The sequence below is a fragment of the Procambarus clarkii genome, chromosome 86, assembly GCF_040958095.1.
Source record: "Procambarus clarkii isolate CNS0578487 chromosome 86, FALCON_Pclarkii_2.0, whole genome shotgun sequence".
Classification (NCBI taxonomy): Eukaryota; Metazoa; Arthropoda; class Malacostraca; order Decapoda; family Cambaridae; genus Procambarus; species Procambarus clarkii.
Window position 1 is genome coordinate 9197655 of NC_091235.1, and position 14994 is coordinate 9212648.

General features: G+C 34.3%; 1 protein-coding gene across 13 annotated transcripts in view; it reads left to right on the forward strand.

Annotated features, from left to right (window-relative positions):
- Nucleotides 1-9956, forward strand: part of LOC123769197 (titin homolog) — a 755105-nt gene extending 745149 nt beyond the window's left edge. For 11 of the 13 annotated variants that reach the window (XM_069317102.1, XM_069317091.1, XM_069317098.1 and 8 more), the window contains 6 exons: nt 1803-1906; nt 5272-5413; nt 6257-6456; nt 7426-7578; nt 7699-7822; nt 8142-9956. In XM_069317102.1, the coding sequence (XP_069173203.1) occupies nt 1803-1906; nt 5272-5413; nt 6257-6456; nt 7426-7578; nt 7699-7822; nt 8142-8660 (1242 nt within the window). In that variant the 3' untranslated portion in view covers nt 8661-9956. The remainder of the gene's footprint in view (nt 1-1802; nt 1907-5271; nt 5414-6256; nt 6457-7425; nt 7579-7698; nt 7823-8141) is intronic. The other 2 variants (XM_069317097.1, XM_069317100.1) reach the window with 2 other exon arrangements.
- Nucleotides 9957-14994: the final 5038 nt, after the last annotated feature.

Below are 14994 nucleotides of genomic sequence, written 5' to 3' on the forward strand. Positions count from 1 at the left end.
TATAACTTACCGGTACTTGCTTGGGGTAAAGACCACATAGCTTAACTGAAACCTAAGGAAAATGGTTAAAATCATGGGTAGATAAATTTATGTAAATTTTAACATTACCGAGCTGTCACAACTCTACTTGGTGATCGGTTTCTGGGTGCTCAGGTCGACTTGTTTAGCCGACCCTATGTTCATTATTGAGGAATAAGCATAGTATTTTGTGGATGCTGGACTGGATACATATGGCATTAATTTCACTCTATGCTCTTACACATTTATTAACACTTTCGCCCGGGCATGACGCAGCATTGCGTCATCCGTTTACTGTCAGTAATGACGGGCATGACGCAGCATTGCGTCGTCCACTTTAAATAATCGCCAAAAAATCAGGTTTTTATCCAATTTTTTGGGACTGGTTTTAAAATGCGCGCCGACGTCTTCCCATTTTCTTTGTTGTGGCCCGTAGGCGGCTCGGCACACGCCGTCGGCCCATTGTTTTTGCTCCACTGTTGTGACCGGTTTCGCCCCCCCCCCCCCCTCGCATCTCAAACGTGTGAACATTTCGGCTATTTTCCGTGGCTATATTTCTTACTGTGGCTTTAGAAACTATCTACACTTACTCCACGATAGATAGTGATCATGAACAAGGCCCTTCCAGGAAGAAAATTGTGAAAGAAAGGCTTGAAAAGGGCTGGAATTGGGAGTGTAGCTGGAAGGCGTCTGAGCACTCGCTCGCGGCTAACGTGTGGCCCGTCTTCAACTCGTCGGTGGTTGAAGCGTGACCAGGTTTTTTTATTTTATATGCTAATGTTCCTCTAGAGAATTCTATTGCGAACCCATTGAGACCAAAATGAAAGACCTAGGACGAAAATTGAGGTGACCAGAGTAAAAATAGTGAAAACATTTTATCGCGTTTGCGTGCTCCTGGGTAACTCGTTTGCACTTTCTCTGTTTGCTGCGGGTAATTAGCCGGGCTTTTGGAGTTTATATGCATTTAGTGCTGTAGAGAATTCTATTGCGAACACAATGATACCAAGTTTAATCTCATAGGACGAGAATTAAGGTGACAAAGTTGAAGAGAGTATACACTTTTCAGAATTTACACGCGCTCCCGTGAAACCCTGGGACCCAAATCGCACAGTTGAGGGGTGGCGCACGGGGTACGCCAAAGTATTAACAATGAATTAAAAAAAATTCCATTTAGGGGGTGTGACTTGAGGCTAAAAATGAAGGTCGTGTCATCAGTTAATCGTATAGATTTAAAATGGTTGGAAGAATTACAAGCAGTAGGTCCTATTTATTGAAAAGTGGGAGAGGTTATGTTAGTGACAACTACTGTAGGTATTGGTGTCTGTTGTAGAGGTGTGATCAGATACAGTTAAAGCGTGGCATCCAATTTCATAGTTCAAGCAAGAGTTTATTGGAATTTACAGTAACAAATGCTTTTCTTAAGTCACTGAAGAAGTTCATTGGTGTGCTGGTTCAAGACTAGTGCTGAGTAGATAGTAAACCTATAATGGTATTATAGGTCTAAATAGATTTAAAGTCAGCTTCGCTGAAAATTAGATAATGTGTGATGAATTTTAGTAGTACTGTACTGTGGCTTGGATTGAAGCATTAGCAGTGAAAGGAATAAAGTGCAGACATTAAAACTCGCAATATTAATGTTTTCATAATTTTGGCGCTACATAATTTGTTAAAAAAAACTTTACAAAGATACCCTAAATATTGTAGACACATTGCTGGGATAAAGTGTTAAAGGTGACGTTAATTATGTAACAGTACCGATAACATGACTACCATTGCTTTTACAGGTTCGTGAGGAAATAGACATTATGAATTCTCTGCGACATCCAAAATTACTACAACTTGGGGCAGCATATGAACGGCCGAGAGAAATGGTTATGGTTATGGAATAGTAAGTTCTTGTCGACTTCTAATGAAATTGTATCCATTACTATATATATATGTTTTACTGGTTTTATTTGGTTTTATTGGCAGACTTACCATGTTACATAAAGGTTTGGATTGAATTTTTGTTAATATAATTAAACAAAATATTTTTGTTGGAATTGCTCTTGGTGTTACATCATGCTTTCTTAGCCTCCCATTGCAAGTGGAATCCATTGGAAAATTATTTTAGAGTAAAGTACTTTTGTGGAACGGCCTCTGCAATTAATGGCAGATAAAGTATTTAGGGAAAATTCCACTCTAAGCATTTCATTGTTCCCATGTGAAAGTTATCCTAGACATCCAATCTTTTTGCCTTGCATTCCAGATTATATTTCCCCTTGAGATGCCACCTTTCTGTGCTCTGACAACTTGGAGAGTAGAAAAGTGTGGCTTGTGGAACTCCTCTTTTGGACAAAGGATAGGAGACTGGTCCTTTACCCAAGGACAATCTGTGGTGTTGGGCCACAGAGTTCCATCTCTTGTTCGATTTATTTTGCATTACAAATCTCGAATCTATAGTTTACCTATTTTGTTGTGCCATGGTGGTCTAGAAGAGGCCATTATGTGGAAGTTTAACAATAGCTTTTTGATTATAGCAAATTACAGTGGTACCTTGCATAACGATTGCCCCAAAAGACGAACATTTTGGGTAACAAACGGCCCGATCGGCGTCAAATCATCCTGTATGACGAACGCTGGTTTGAGTAACGTCAACACCACATGGTTGGGTCGCGCTGCTTCTTGCACATTCTTAGACGCCTCCGACGATGCACATAAATTATGTTGTTCTTGTTTAAAGATGTTAATGATGCTGGGATATAAAAGGGTGACTGCTGAGATGTTGCAAAGCATTGACGTTTTTGTAGGAGAAAAGAAATGAAATGTCTGATATACAACAAATGTCAAAAAGGTTCGTTCGGTGTTCGGCAGGTAGGCTGCTCCATTATAACAATCTTTCTTTGTTTCAAATGTGTTCCATTTGTTTTTTATTTGTCATTTACGTCTCAATAATGGAGAAGCCTACCTTACATACACTGAATAAACCATTATGACATTTTCCTTTCTTCAAATGTGTTCAATATTTATTTTTCATTTGTCTTATAGCAAAAGGTTCATTCGGTGGTAGGCTGCTCCATGTTTCTTACATACAAAAAACGTAAATAATAAAAAAAATGAATTTTGAAAACCAGTACAAATGTCAAAAAGGTTCGTTCGGTGGTCTACAGGTCAGCTGCTCCATGTTTCTTAAAAAAAAAAAAAAAGAACTGTTCAAACAATTTGAAAAGTGGACAAATGTCATAAAGGTTCGTTCAGTGTTTGTCGGGTAGGCTGCTCCATTATTGAGACGTAAGTGACAAATACAAAACAAATGGAACACATTTGAAACAAAGAAAGATTGTCATAATGGAGCAGCCTACCCAACAAACACTGAACGAACATTTTACTATAACGAATATGAAAGACAAGGGCTGCTGGCTGGGTTAGTACTGCGTGAGCAACGATTTGTGGCACATGTGCCTCTGGCTCTCAAACACCTGTCCCACACGGTGTTGAAAGACTGTGCTCAGTCGGTGCAATTCAGACCCTATTGTTTGAAGAACATAAGGGTCATAACATTGGTGAATCTAGGCGCAATAAGGGCTTAACACAACGGTCGGATGCCAGTGATACAGCGAGCGTATCCAGGTGTAGCTCTGAACCCCACCCTTGCCATCTCTAATGTATATAGATGATACATAGATGAATCGTTTTCTGCGTTCAGTGATGATGCATCTGATACAAGAAGCATAGATGAACAGTGTTAGCAGCTTCCATGGTGGTGGTGTTCATTGATATTTTCAAGAATACCTGAATCTCTTCCTGACTGATGGACACTCTTTGAGGCTAGCTGAATCTCTTCCTGTGTGGGACTTTACAAAGCGATCTTTTCAAGACTACCTTACAAATTGAGCTTTTCCTATAATCGTTTCAATACTACTTTATGCTTTACAAGCTTGGCTACATACCACCTACAAGTACTAAAGCCAAGGGTGCACGCGAGTGCGTTATTTGCAAGCACACAGAATGATGAAACAGGAAACGAAAATCTATCTGTAGCTGGTGCAAGGAGAGCAAAGTCGTGCTGTGTACCATGGACTACTTCGTTGATTATTACGCACCTCCAAATTACCGAGTGTGTAATACAGTGTGTTACTGTGTAAATAGTATGTGAAACTGTACATATTGTAATTTTAGTGAATTTTTACCACGTAATATTGTGACAATAAACATTTATTGAGGACACATTACTGACACATGTATCACAGTTTCATGGAAAATTATGAACATTCTACTGTATACATAGTGTAAAGGTCACAAATATGCATCATATACGATAAAAGAAACAAATAAAACCGCATTGGAAATGCATAGAAAAAATATTTGAAAATATATTTGTGGCAACACGCGGTGCTTGAATGGCCTGCGCGACCGTGTCTGGGAGCTTCACACACGGGCGACCAGGCCCTGATGACGTCACAGCGCACCTTGTCCACGCCCTCACAGCCAAAGTAAGTGGAATTTGGTAATTATTTTTACATAGACATGTTCAGGGACGGTAATTTAACATTTTACAAAGAAAAATTATATTTTGGGGAACATTTGATGTCATGCACACTGGGGAAATTTCACAATAAACACAGTGCATCACACTGGTTACATGGGGGACACTCGTTTTGTATGACGTCCGTTTCACATGACGAACATGGAACGGATTAAATTCATTATGCGAGGTACCACTGTACTAGTACTGTAGTTAAGGAGTTTAAATGTTTTCTGAAACGATAATTTATTTTTATTGTACTTGGGCAATACCAACGAAGTTATAATTTTTGGCAACAGCCTTTCAACTTGGATTATATTTTAGATTTTCATTTCTTTTCTAAAGTATTTGTTGTGGAAAACCTCGTAATACATTTTTTAACGTGTACTCAACAAACAGTGCAGCCGTTTCAAAATTATTAAATTAAATGGTTTTTCTATATTGCTGGTAGGCTTTCACCATATGGATATTAAGTGGATCCTGTATACAGTAAAAGTAATTAATCACAATAACCAATGTTTTTTAATCTGGGTGAATATGTGCTGTTTTACAATAGAAGAGAAATTATTGCATGGTATTGTCGTGTAGAAGTGTGTATACACACGCACCCAGACAGCACTGTACTATGTTCTCTGAACCTATTTGAGCCAATGGGCTTACCCACTAAATTAAAAATATATTAAACATCTATAGTGTTTGAATGCTCACTTTGTAATGATTATCTAATTTGTTAAACTTGATTGTTGCAGCATATCTGGAGGAGAACTATTTGAACGCGTTGTGGCCGATGATTTTGCCTTGACAGAAAGAGACTGTATTCTCTTCGTCAGGCAGATCTGTGAGGGAGTTCAGTACATGCATAAATCCCTGATAGTGCATCTTGATCTGAAGGTGGGTTAAAAAGCAGGAAATTTCATACACATTTTTGGATTCATTTCTCAATCCTCATTTATTTCCAAAACAGGAATATTTTCAATTTTAATTTTCACTCTGGTGAAAATAAAATGTATAATGGGTATATTGGAAAAATAGGGCAAGTTAGAGTTATATACAGTATGTTAAGAATTATATATTATGATCCATAGTTTGTTCTACGGACTACTTGTTATAGGTTGAATAGGAACAGTGTTACCAATGATGAAGGGGAAATGGCAAGTTGAGTGGACTTGATTGAAATTACATTTTGCTTGAAAGGCCTTCATATAATTTAACCATTTGAGGATTGGATTTAAGTCCTTAGTCAAAATGTCTTTTTAAACAGTCTACTTTTTCTGGTCTAAGCATGGCATTTTTCTAAATCAATACTTATTACAGCTGCAATGAAGAATATTTGAGTTTCATATGGAAATCTCTCATAAGAATAATTTATAACTGCCCCACATGCATTTAAAAAAAATTATTGCTGTAATGAAATAAGATTTAATTGCTGTACTATATTTATAAACATGTAATCCCTGGGCTGCACCATTGTTCATACTGTGCAACACCTAGGTGCAAATAAACTAAAAAAAAAAAAAAAAGATCCCCAATGTTGAAATACAGTAACACATGTTCTTCTTGATTACAGGAAAAAAAAAAATTATAACTTTGGCCATGGTCAAAGCCAGTTATAAATTACTGGCTGTATGGCAGTAATTTATATGTACTGTATACACATGCCAGTATGTATAGACATACAGCCTGTGTGTGTGTGCAGTGAAAGGTATTTATAATGTCTATTTATTTTCCAACCAGCCTGAGAACATTCTGTGTGTACGTCGAACTTCCCATCAGATAAAACTCATCGACTTTGGCTTGGCTCGCCGCTTTAACCCAGATGACCCATGCAGGGTCCTCTTTGGCACACCTGAGTTCATTGCCCCAGAAATCATCAACTATGAACTAATTGGGTTTGCATCAGACATGTGGTCTGTAGGAGTTATATGCTATGTATTGTAAGTACACAGTTGTTTCTACATAACTTCCATAGGAAATAAGTTTTTTTAATAGAAAGTTTTTTTTTTTTTTAAAGGATAAAATTGCTTTTATGCACACGTGCAGCTATACACATGGGGAACTTTAGGTTCCCCTATACACATGGGGGAACTTTAGAACTTTCATTGTTGACTGACAGCAGATGATTTGTCTTTGATCTTGATACTGGATAAATAAGAAAAATTAAATGCAAAAATTACTGTAAAATAAACTTGCACATGATTAGAATTAGCCTATGTATCACTATCTCTTGTGGAACCCCCTCAACCTTGGGGCTCGGCAGAACCCTGGTCGAGAAATGTTGGTCTATAGGATCGGGTGTGCAGTTGGAAGGTAGGGGAGGCTGGGTAGAGTAGAGAGGGATAAGGGTTGGGAATGGGTAGTGGGGTGGGGGAAATTAGGTGAAAAGAGGTGGTGTGAAGGTGGAGAGAGAGAATACTGTACACATGGACGCAAGCAATGTGTGTGCCCCAGCTCGTTTCAGCAGGGCTATAAACTTTCCAGAAATATTTTCAAACTTGTACAATTTACAGTACATTACAGGCTCGGTGAAACATTTATAAAGAGGATTATTTTGCTTTATTATTTGAAACCTGGGTGCAGAAGAGTATCATATCTAGTGTAGTTGAAAGAATGATATAAACCGTGGCCATTGAAGACTTGAAGGCCACTTCAGGTGACTGCAGAAGTTTAACAGATGGCATGATTATAACCATTTTGTCACCTCCGGGTTACAAAGACTAGCTTGTACTATATATATACAAAGTTAAATGGAAGTTTGTAAATGTTTAATATTAATGGTGCACAAAAGTTTTATTATGTACAAATATGCATTCACTTTACTGTACTTGTACAATTTGCTTTAAGAAACAATCCAGAAAAGTAGGGCATCCAGAGTTTGTTTATTAAGATCTTTAATTTTCGACCAGGTTATCGGGCCTGTCTCCTTTCATGGGTGACAATGATGCAGAGACCTTTGCTAACATCACTCTTGCCGAGTTCGACTTTGATGATGACGCATTTAGTGCTATAACTGATGATGCCAAAGATTTTATAACATCTCTACTAATCAAAGAAAAAGAGTGAGTATATTTCCTTTAATATTTTTGTTTAATTTTGTTGGATACAGTATTGTATTAATATTTTAATTGTTGCAACAATGCTTTACTTTATGTAATTAAATCACACTGTCTTGCTCTCAGGGAGCGACTAACTGCCGAAGAATGCTTTAATCATCCTTGGCTAGCACAGACGGAAGAAGATATGAACAAAGTGGTACTGTCGACTGATAAACTAAAGAAGTTCATAATAAGACGGAAGTGGCAGGTTTGTGTTGGTTAATGTTATCTTTAATGCCTGATTTAGTATTGATGTTGGAATTGTTTGTTTCTCACATTTGTTCTAAGAAATGTAGTAAAGTTCATATTTTGCTAATTTCTTGTGTATTATCCAGCTAGAATGTATATTGTACTTTCCTGCTTAAACATAATGCAGTAATTATGTTTACTGCTGTTGGTTATATTTTAATAAGACCACATTTAATTTGAACCTACAGTAGTGCTTGTGATTTAATGTCCTATTAACAATTGTTGAATTTGAGTTGGTGTGACCCTAACTGCATGGTTTGATGTTTTTGCATTTGTAGAAAACTGGAAATGCTATCCGTGCACTTGGACGAATGGCCAGCCTCACCAATCGCCGCAGTTCTCAGCCCTCGTCGCCAACCCGACTTTCACCTCTCCCAGAGAACCATGCCCATACACCCACATCCCCCTCCTCCCCTTCTCCTGCTTCCTCTCCAAACATCCTTTCAAAGCCCAAGGGTTGTGCTCCCGTGACACGTCCATCCACCAGTATGGTCAGCGAGAGGAGTGACTCTGGTATCAGTGAATGTTCTTTTAGTATTGAGGAAAATAACCAAAATCAGGGTAACAATCAATTTGGTATTACAAATGGTCGTGCTGTTACAGGGCGCAATGTTCTCAAAAGTGGAAAGACACCTTCTTTAGACTGGCAGTCCTCCGTCGACTCTGCTGTCTGTGATGACGACTACATCAGCAAGAGTAGCTTTGGATCTTCCCCCAGAAAGATATCCAGGGAGGCACTAATTCATGCTAAGTCTGCTGTTGCTGATACTCGCATGAATGCCCACTCAAGAATATGAATAAAGCCGTGTATAGGACAAATTTATGAATAGTGAAATAATTCTTATATAAAAAGATATATGTACATATTATACAGAAAGACTATTTAGAATTAGCTTATGTCTTCTGAATTTCAATAAGAGGTCACTGTAATATAGATAGGCGTATTAAGCATCATACTGTAGGGCATGTACTTTTCACTGTGTTGATATAATATTGACCAAATTGAAAAGACCCTTGCAAAATGCTATAGTTCTCATGCATAATGGCATTGCAGTACAGGATGGTCGCTGTGACTGTAATTTGTCTATCCAATCCATGTCCTGATACATGGAGCCGATTAGACGTTGCCAAGATGGGGTCAAGAGTGTTAAATTTAATAAACTGAAAATCTCCCAAAAAATGACCTCTGAACAATGTGTCTGTGACACGAGACAGAGGATTTTGTATTTTCGAACCCCAAATGTCGACCAGCCAAAATGAATTTGAAGGGCTGATGATGTGTCCAAATTATACTTTATATGTGAATAAGTGCTGTGTCACAAGCAAGTCAATGGAAGAATGTAACAAGTGTGTTTAATATATTTGTCGTGACAGTTTGGTTTACTGGAGCGTGCCTAAAATTTGCTTTTGTTAAACCTTATTGTCACCAAGTTTGTTTAACTTTGCTGAAAACCCAACAAATTGTCCTAGTTATCTACAACTTGTTTTTGCACAATGCCACAATATTATATTCTTTATCAGTGCAGTGCCAAATTCTACAGCTGATATATTTAGATGGTTTGCCTGATATCATTCCATGTAACTCCATCCTTTCCTGCATAATTTAAATGACATCTGGATGTTTCATTTTACTTATCATCCCGTTTCTTTGTGAATGTACCTCAATGAGATGTTCTCTTCACCCCATTTAATGGTATTTAACTTTTAGTTATTTAAAATTGGTGCTTAAATAAGGACAAATTAAAGTAGGCTGTCTTGTTATTTAAGTAGGTCACTGTACCATTGTGGCTTTGCTTACAAAGTATCTCAGCAGCCTGATATTTAGAGCTAACTAACTAGGCCCAAGTTTAATGTATTGCTGTACTGTAAAGAAAAACTGTAACCAAAAATTAATACCACTTCTGTAATGGGCTTCAAACTCTATACAAAAATGTCTCAATTGGCAAGTCTCCTCAAGAATCTCCTGTTGACACTGTAGATAGAAAGCGTGGTTAATGATGTAATCGTGTAGCTGCTGTATTGTGATATTGTAGATAATCACCCAAGTATATGCATGATACTGTTGTTAAAAGATTAAAAAGATTTATTTGAAATAGTCTTTTATTTTCCTGGCACAGAAAGTTCCAATTATACGTTCAAATATGTCGTGTAGCATTTTACAATACACACAATATATAATATACACATTATATATAATATAATATATATAATTATGTATATATTATATAATGTATATAATATATACATATATATAAGTATATATTATAAGTAATATATATAATATAGATATATCTATATCTATATCTATCTATCTCTATCTATCGATATAGATATAGATATATAGATATAGATAGATATAAATATATATTGATATATAAATATATAGATATATATATAGATATATATATAGATATATATAAATATATAGATATATATATAGATATATATATAGATATATATAAATATATAGATATATAAATATATAGATATATATAGATATACACATACATAGATATATATAGATATATAAATATATATAGATATATAGATATATAAATATATATAGATAGATATATAAATATATAAATTAGTATATTTTGGTAGCAGTCTTTCCTGTAGACATATATTATTAAATATGACCGAAAAAGTAAGATTAATAATTCTAACACGAATTTTCTCAATCTTTCGTACATTTCTTTTCACTGTTGGAGGTAAATCAAAAATCAATTCTCCAAAATTCATTTTTATTTCTAGTCTGACGCGACACGAGCGCGTTTCGTAAAACTTATTACATTTTCAAAGACTTTAGTTTACAAATACACAACTGAATAGAACTTACGCATCTCCGATTTTATATCTACATTTGAGAGAGGTGGATGGGGTGAGGTGGCATTAATAGGGTATTAATTTCATCGACACAAGACAGAACACGAAACAATGGGTATTGAATAGAAGTGATTGTAGAAAGCCTATTGGTCCATATTTCTTGATGCTTCTATATTGGAGCGGCATCTTGAGGTGGGTAGAATATAGTTTTGCATTAATTGGCTGTTGATTGCTGGTCTTGACTTGTTGATGTGTAGTGCCTCGCAAACGTCAAGCCGCCTGCTATTGCTGTATCTATCGATGATTTCTGTGTTGTTTACTAGGATTTCTCTGGCGATGGTTTGGTTGTGGGAAAAGATTATATGTTCCTTAAGGGAGCCCTGTTGCTTATGCATCGTTAAACGCCTAGAAAGAGATGTTGTTGTCTTGCCTATATACTGGGTTTTTTGGAGCTTACAGTCCCCAAGAGGGCATTTGAAGGCATAGACGACGTTAGTCTCTTTTAAAGCGTTCTGTTTTGTGTCTGGAGAGTTTCTCATGAGTAGGCTGGCCGTTTTATATATATATATATATATATATATATATATATATATATATATATAATATAGATATATATATAGATATATATAGATATATATAGATATAGATATATATAGATATAGATATATATATATAGATATAGATATAGATATAGATATATATATAGATATATATATATAGATATAGATATAGATATAGATATATATATAGATATATATATATATATATATATATATATATATATATATATATAGATATAGATATATATATATATATAGATATATATATATATATATATATATATATAGATATATATAGATATATATATATATATATATAGATATATATATATATATATATATATATATATATATATATATATATATATAATATAGATATATATATATAGTTGTGCAATAATTGGCTGTTGATTGCTGGTGTTGACTTCTTGATGTTTTTTTTTTTTTTTTTTTTTTTTTTTTTTTTTTTTTTTTTTACATTTTTTTTTTTGGTCTGACGCCTAGTAGCCTTTCGTAAGGCTTTTTACATTTTCAAAGACTTGGTTTACATATAACATACATCATGCTTTTTATTTGTTTTGGGAAAGTAAATAGAAAGTATGAAGCAATAGGCCTTCTGCAGTTACTTTCATTCTTATGCCTTTCATACCCAATTAATACCCACCTCACCCAAAACATATCTGTCATATCACCTCACCCAAAATAAATAAAAGCATGATTTATGTTATGTGTAAACCAAGTCTTTGAAAATGTAAGAAGCCCTACGAAACGCTTCTAGGCGTCAGACCAAAAATAAAAATGTAGAAAAAGGAATTTTGGAGAGTTAATTTTAAACGACATATATATATATATATATATATATATATATATATATATATATATATATATATATATATATATATATATATATATATATATATATATATATATTATTAAATATGACCGAAAAAGTAAGATTAATAATTCTAACACGAATTTTCTCAATCTTTCGTACATTACGCTTCACTGTTGGAGGTAAATCAAAAATTAATTCTCCAAAATTCATTTTTATTTCTAGTCTGACGCGACACGGGCGCGCCTCGCAAAACTTATTACATTTTCAAAGACTTTTAGTTCACAAATACACAACTGAATAGAACTTACGTATCTCAGATTTTATATCTACATTTGAGTGAGGTGGGAGGGGTGATGTGGCATTAACACAAGACAGAACAAGAGGGGATATTAATAGGGTATTAAAAGTATCAACACAAGACAGAACACAAACAATGGGTATTGAATAGAAGTGTTTGTAGAAAGCCTATTGGTCCATATTTCTTGATGCTTCTATATTGGAGCGGAGTCTTGAGGTGGGTAGAATATAGTTGTGCAATAATTGGCTGTTGATTGCTGGTGTTGACTTCTTGATGCCCACTTGGGGACTGTAAGCTCCAAAAAACCCAGTATATAGGCAAGACAACAACATCTCTTTCTAGGCGTTTAACTATGCATAAGCAACAGGGCTCCATTAAGGAACATATAATCTCTTCCCACAACCAAACCATCACCAGAGAAATCCTAGTAAACAACACAGAAATCATCGATAGATACAGCGATAGCAGGCGGCTTGACGTTTGCGAGGCACTACACATCAAGAAGTCAACACCAGCAATCAACAGCCAAATATATATATATCTATATATATATAGATATATATAGATATATATATATCTATATATATATCTATATATATATATAGATATATATAGATATATATATATATATCTATATATATATAGATATATATATAGATATATATATAGATATATATATATATATATATATATATATATATATATATATATATATATATATATATATATATATATATATATATATATATATATATATATATATATACCTGGAGAGTTTCTCATGAGTAGGCTGGCCGTTTTATATATATATATATATATATATATATATATATATATATATACCTGGAGAGTTTCTCATGAGTAGGCTGGCCGTTTTATATATATATATATATATATATATATATATATATATATATATATATATATATATATATATATATATATATATATATATATATATATATATGTCGTACCTAGTAGCCAGAACTCACTTTTTGGCCTACTATTCAAGGCCCGATTTGCCTAATAAGCCAAGTTTTCCTGAATTAATATATTTTCTCTAATTTTTTTCTTATGAAATGATAAAGCTACCCATTTCATTATGTATAAGGTTAATTTTTTTTTATTTTAGTTAAAATTAACGTAGATATATGACCGAACCTAACCAACCCTACCTAACCTAACCTAACCTATCTTTATAGGTTAGGTTAGGTTAGGTAGCCGAAAAAGTTAGGTTAGGTTAGGTTAGGTAGGTTAGGTAGTCGAAAAACAATTAATTCATGAAAACTTGCCTTATTAGGCAAATCGGGCCTTGCATAGTAGGCTGAAAAGTGCGTTCTGGCTACTAGGTACGACATATATATATATAGATATATAGATATAGATATAGATATATATATATATATATATATATAGATATATATAGATATATATAGATATAGATATATATATAGATATATATATATAGATATATATAGATATAGATATATATATAGAGATATATATATATATATCTATATATCTATATATATATATATATATATATATATATATATATATATATATATATATATATATATATATATATATATATATATATATATATATATATATATACCTAACCTAAATTTCGCTACTTTTAGCCCAAAATGTCGCTACTTTTTAGCCCAAAATTTCGCTACTTTTTAGCCCAAAATTGGGCTACTTTCACTACTTTTTAGCCCAAAATTGGGCTACTTTCACTACTTTTTAGGCCAAAATTGGGCTACTTTTGCTACTTTTTAGCACAAAATTGGGCTACTTTCGCTACTTTTTAGGCCAAAATTGGGCTACTTTCGCTACTTTTTAACCCAAAATTGGGCTACTTTCGCTACTTTTTAGGCCAAAATTGGGCTACTTTCGCTACTTTCTAGCCCAAAATTTAGCTACTTTGTAGCCCAATATTGGGCTACTTTCTAGCCCAAAATTGGGCTACTTTCGATAGTTTTTAGCTCAAAATTTCGCTACTTTGTAGCCCAATAATTGGGCTTCTTTCGCTACTTTTTAGCCCAAAATTGGGCTACTTTCTAGCCCAAAATTTCGCTACTTTCTAGCCTAAAATTGGGCTACTTTCGCTACTTTTTAGGCCAAAATTGGGCTACTTTCGCTACTTTTAGCCCAAAATTTCGCTACTTTTAGCCCAAAATTTCGCTACTTTTAGCCCAAAATTTCGCTACTTTTTAGCCCAAAATTGTGCTACTTTTGCTACTTTTTAGCCCATAATTTCGCTACTTTTGCTACTCTTTAGCCCAAAATTTCGCTACTTTTTAGCCCAAAATTGGGCTACTTTCGCTACTTTTTAGCCTAAAATTGGGCTACTTTCTAGCCCAAAATTGGGCTACTTTTGCTATTTTTTAGGCCAAAATTGGGCTACTTTTAGCCCACAATTTCGCTACTTTTGATACTTTTTAGCCCAAAATTTCGCTACTTTTAGCCCAAAATTGGGCTACTTTCGTTACTTTGTAGCCCAAAATTGGGCTACTTTTCAGCCCAAAATTGGGCTACTTTTTAGCCCAAAATTGGGCTACTTTCGCTACTTTGTAGCCCAAAATTGGGCTACTTTCGCTACTTTT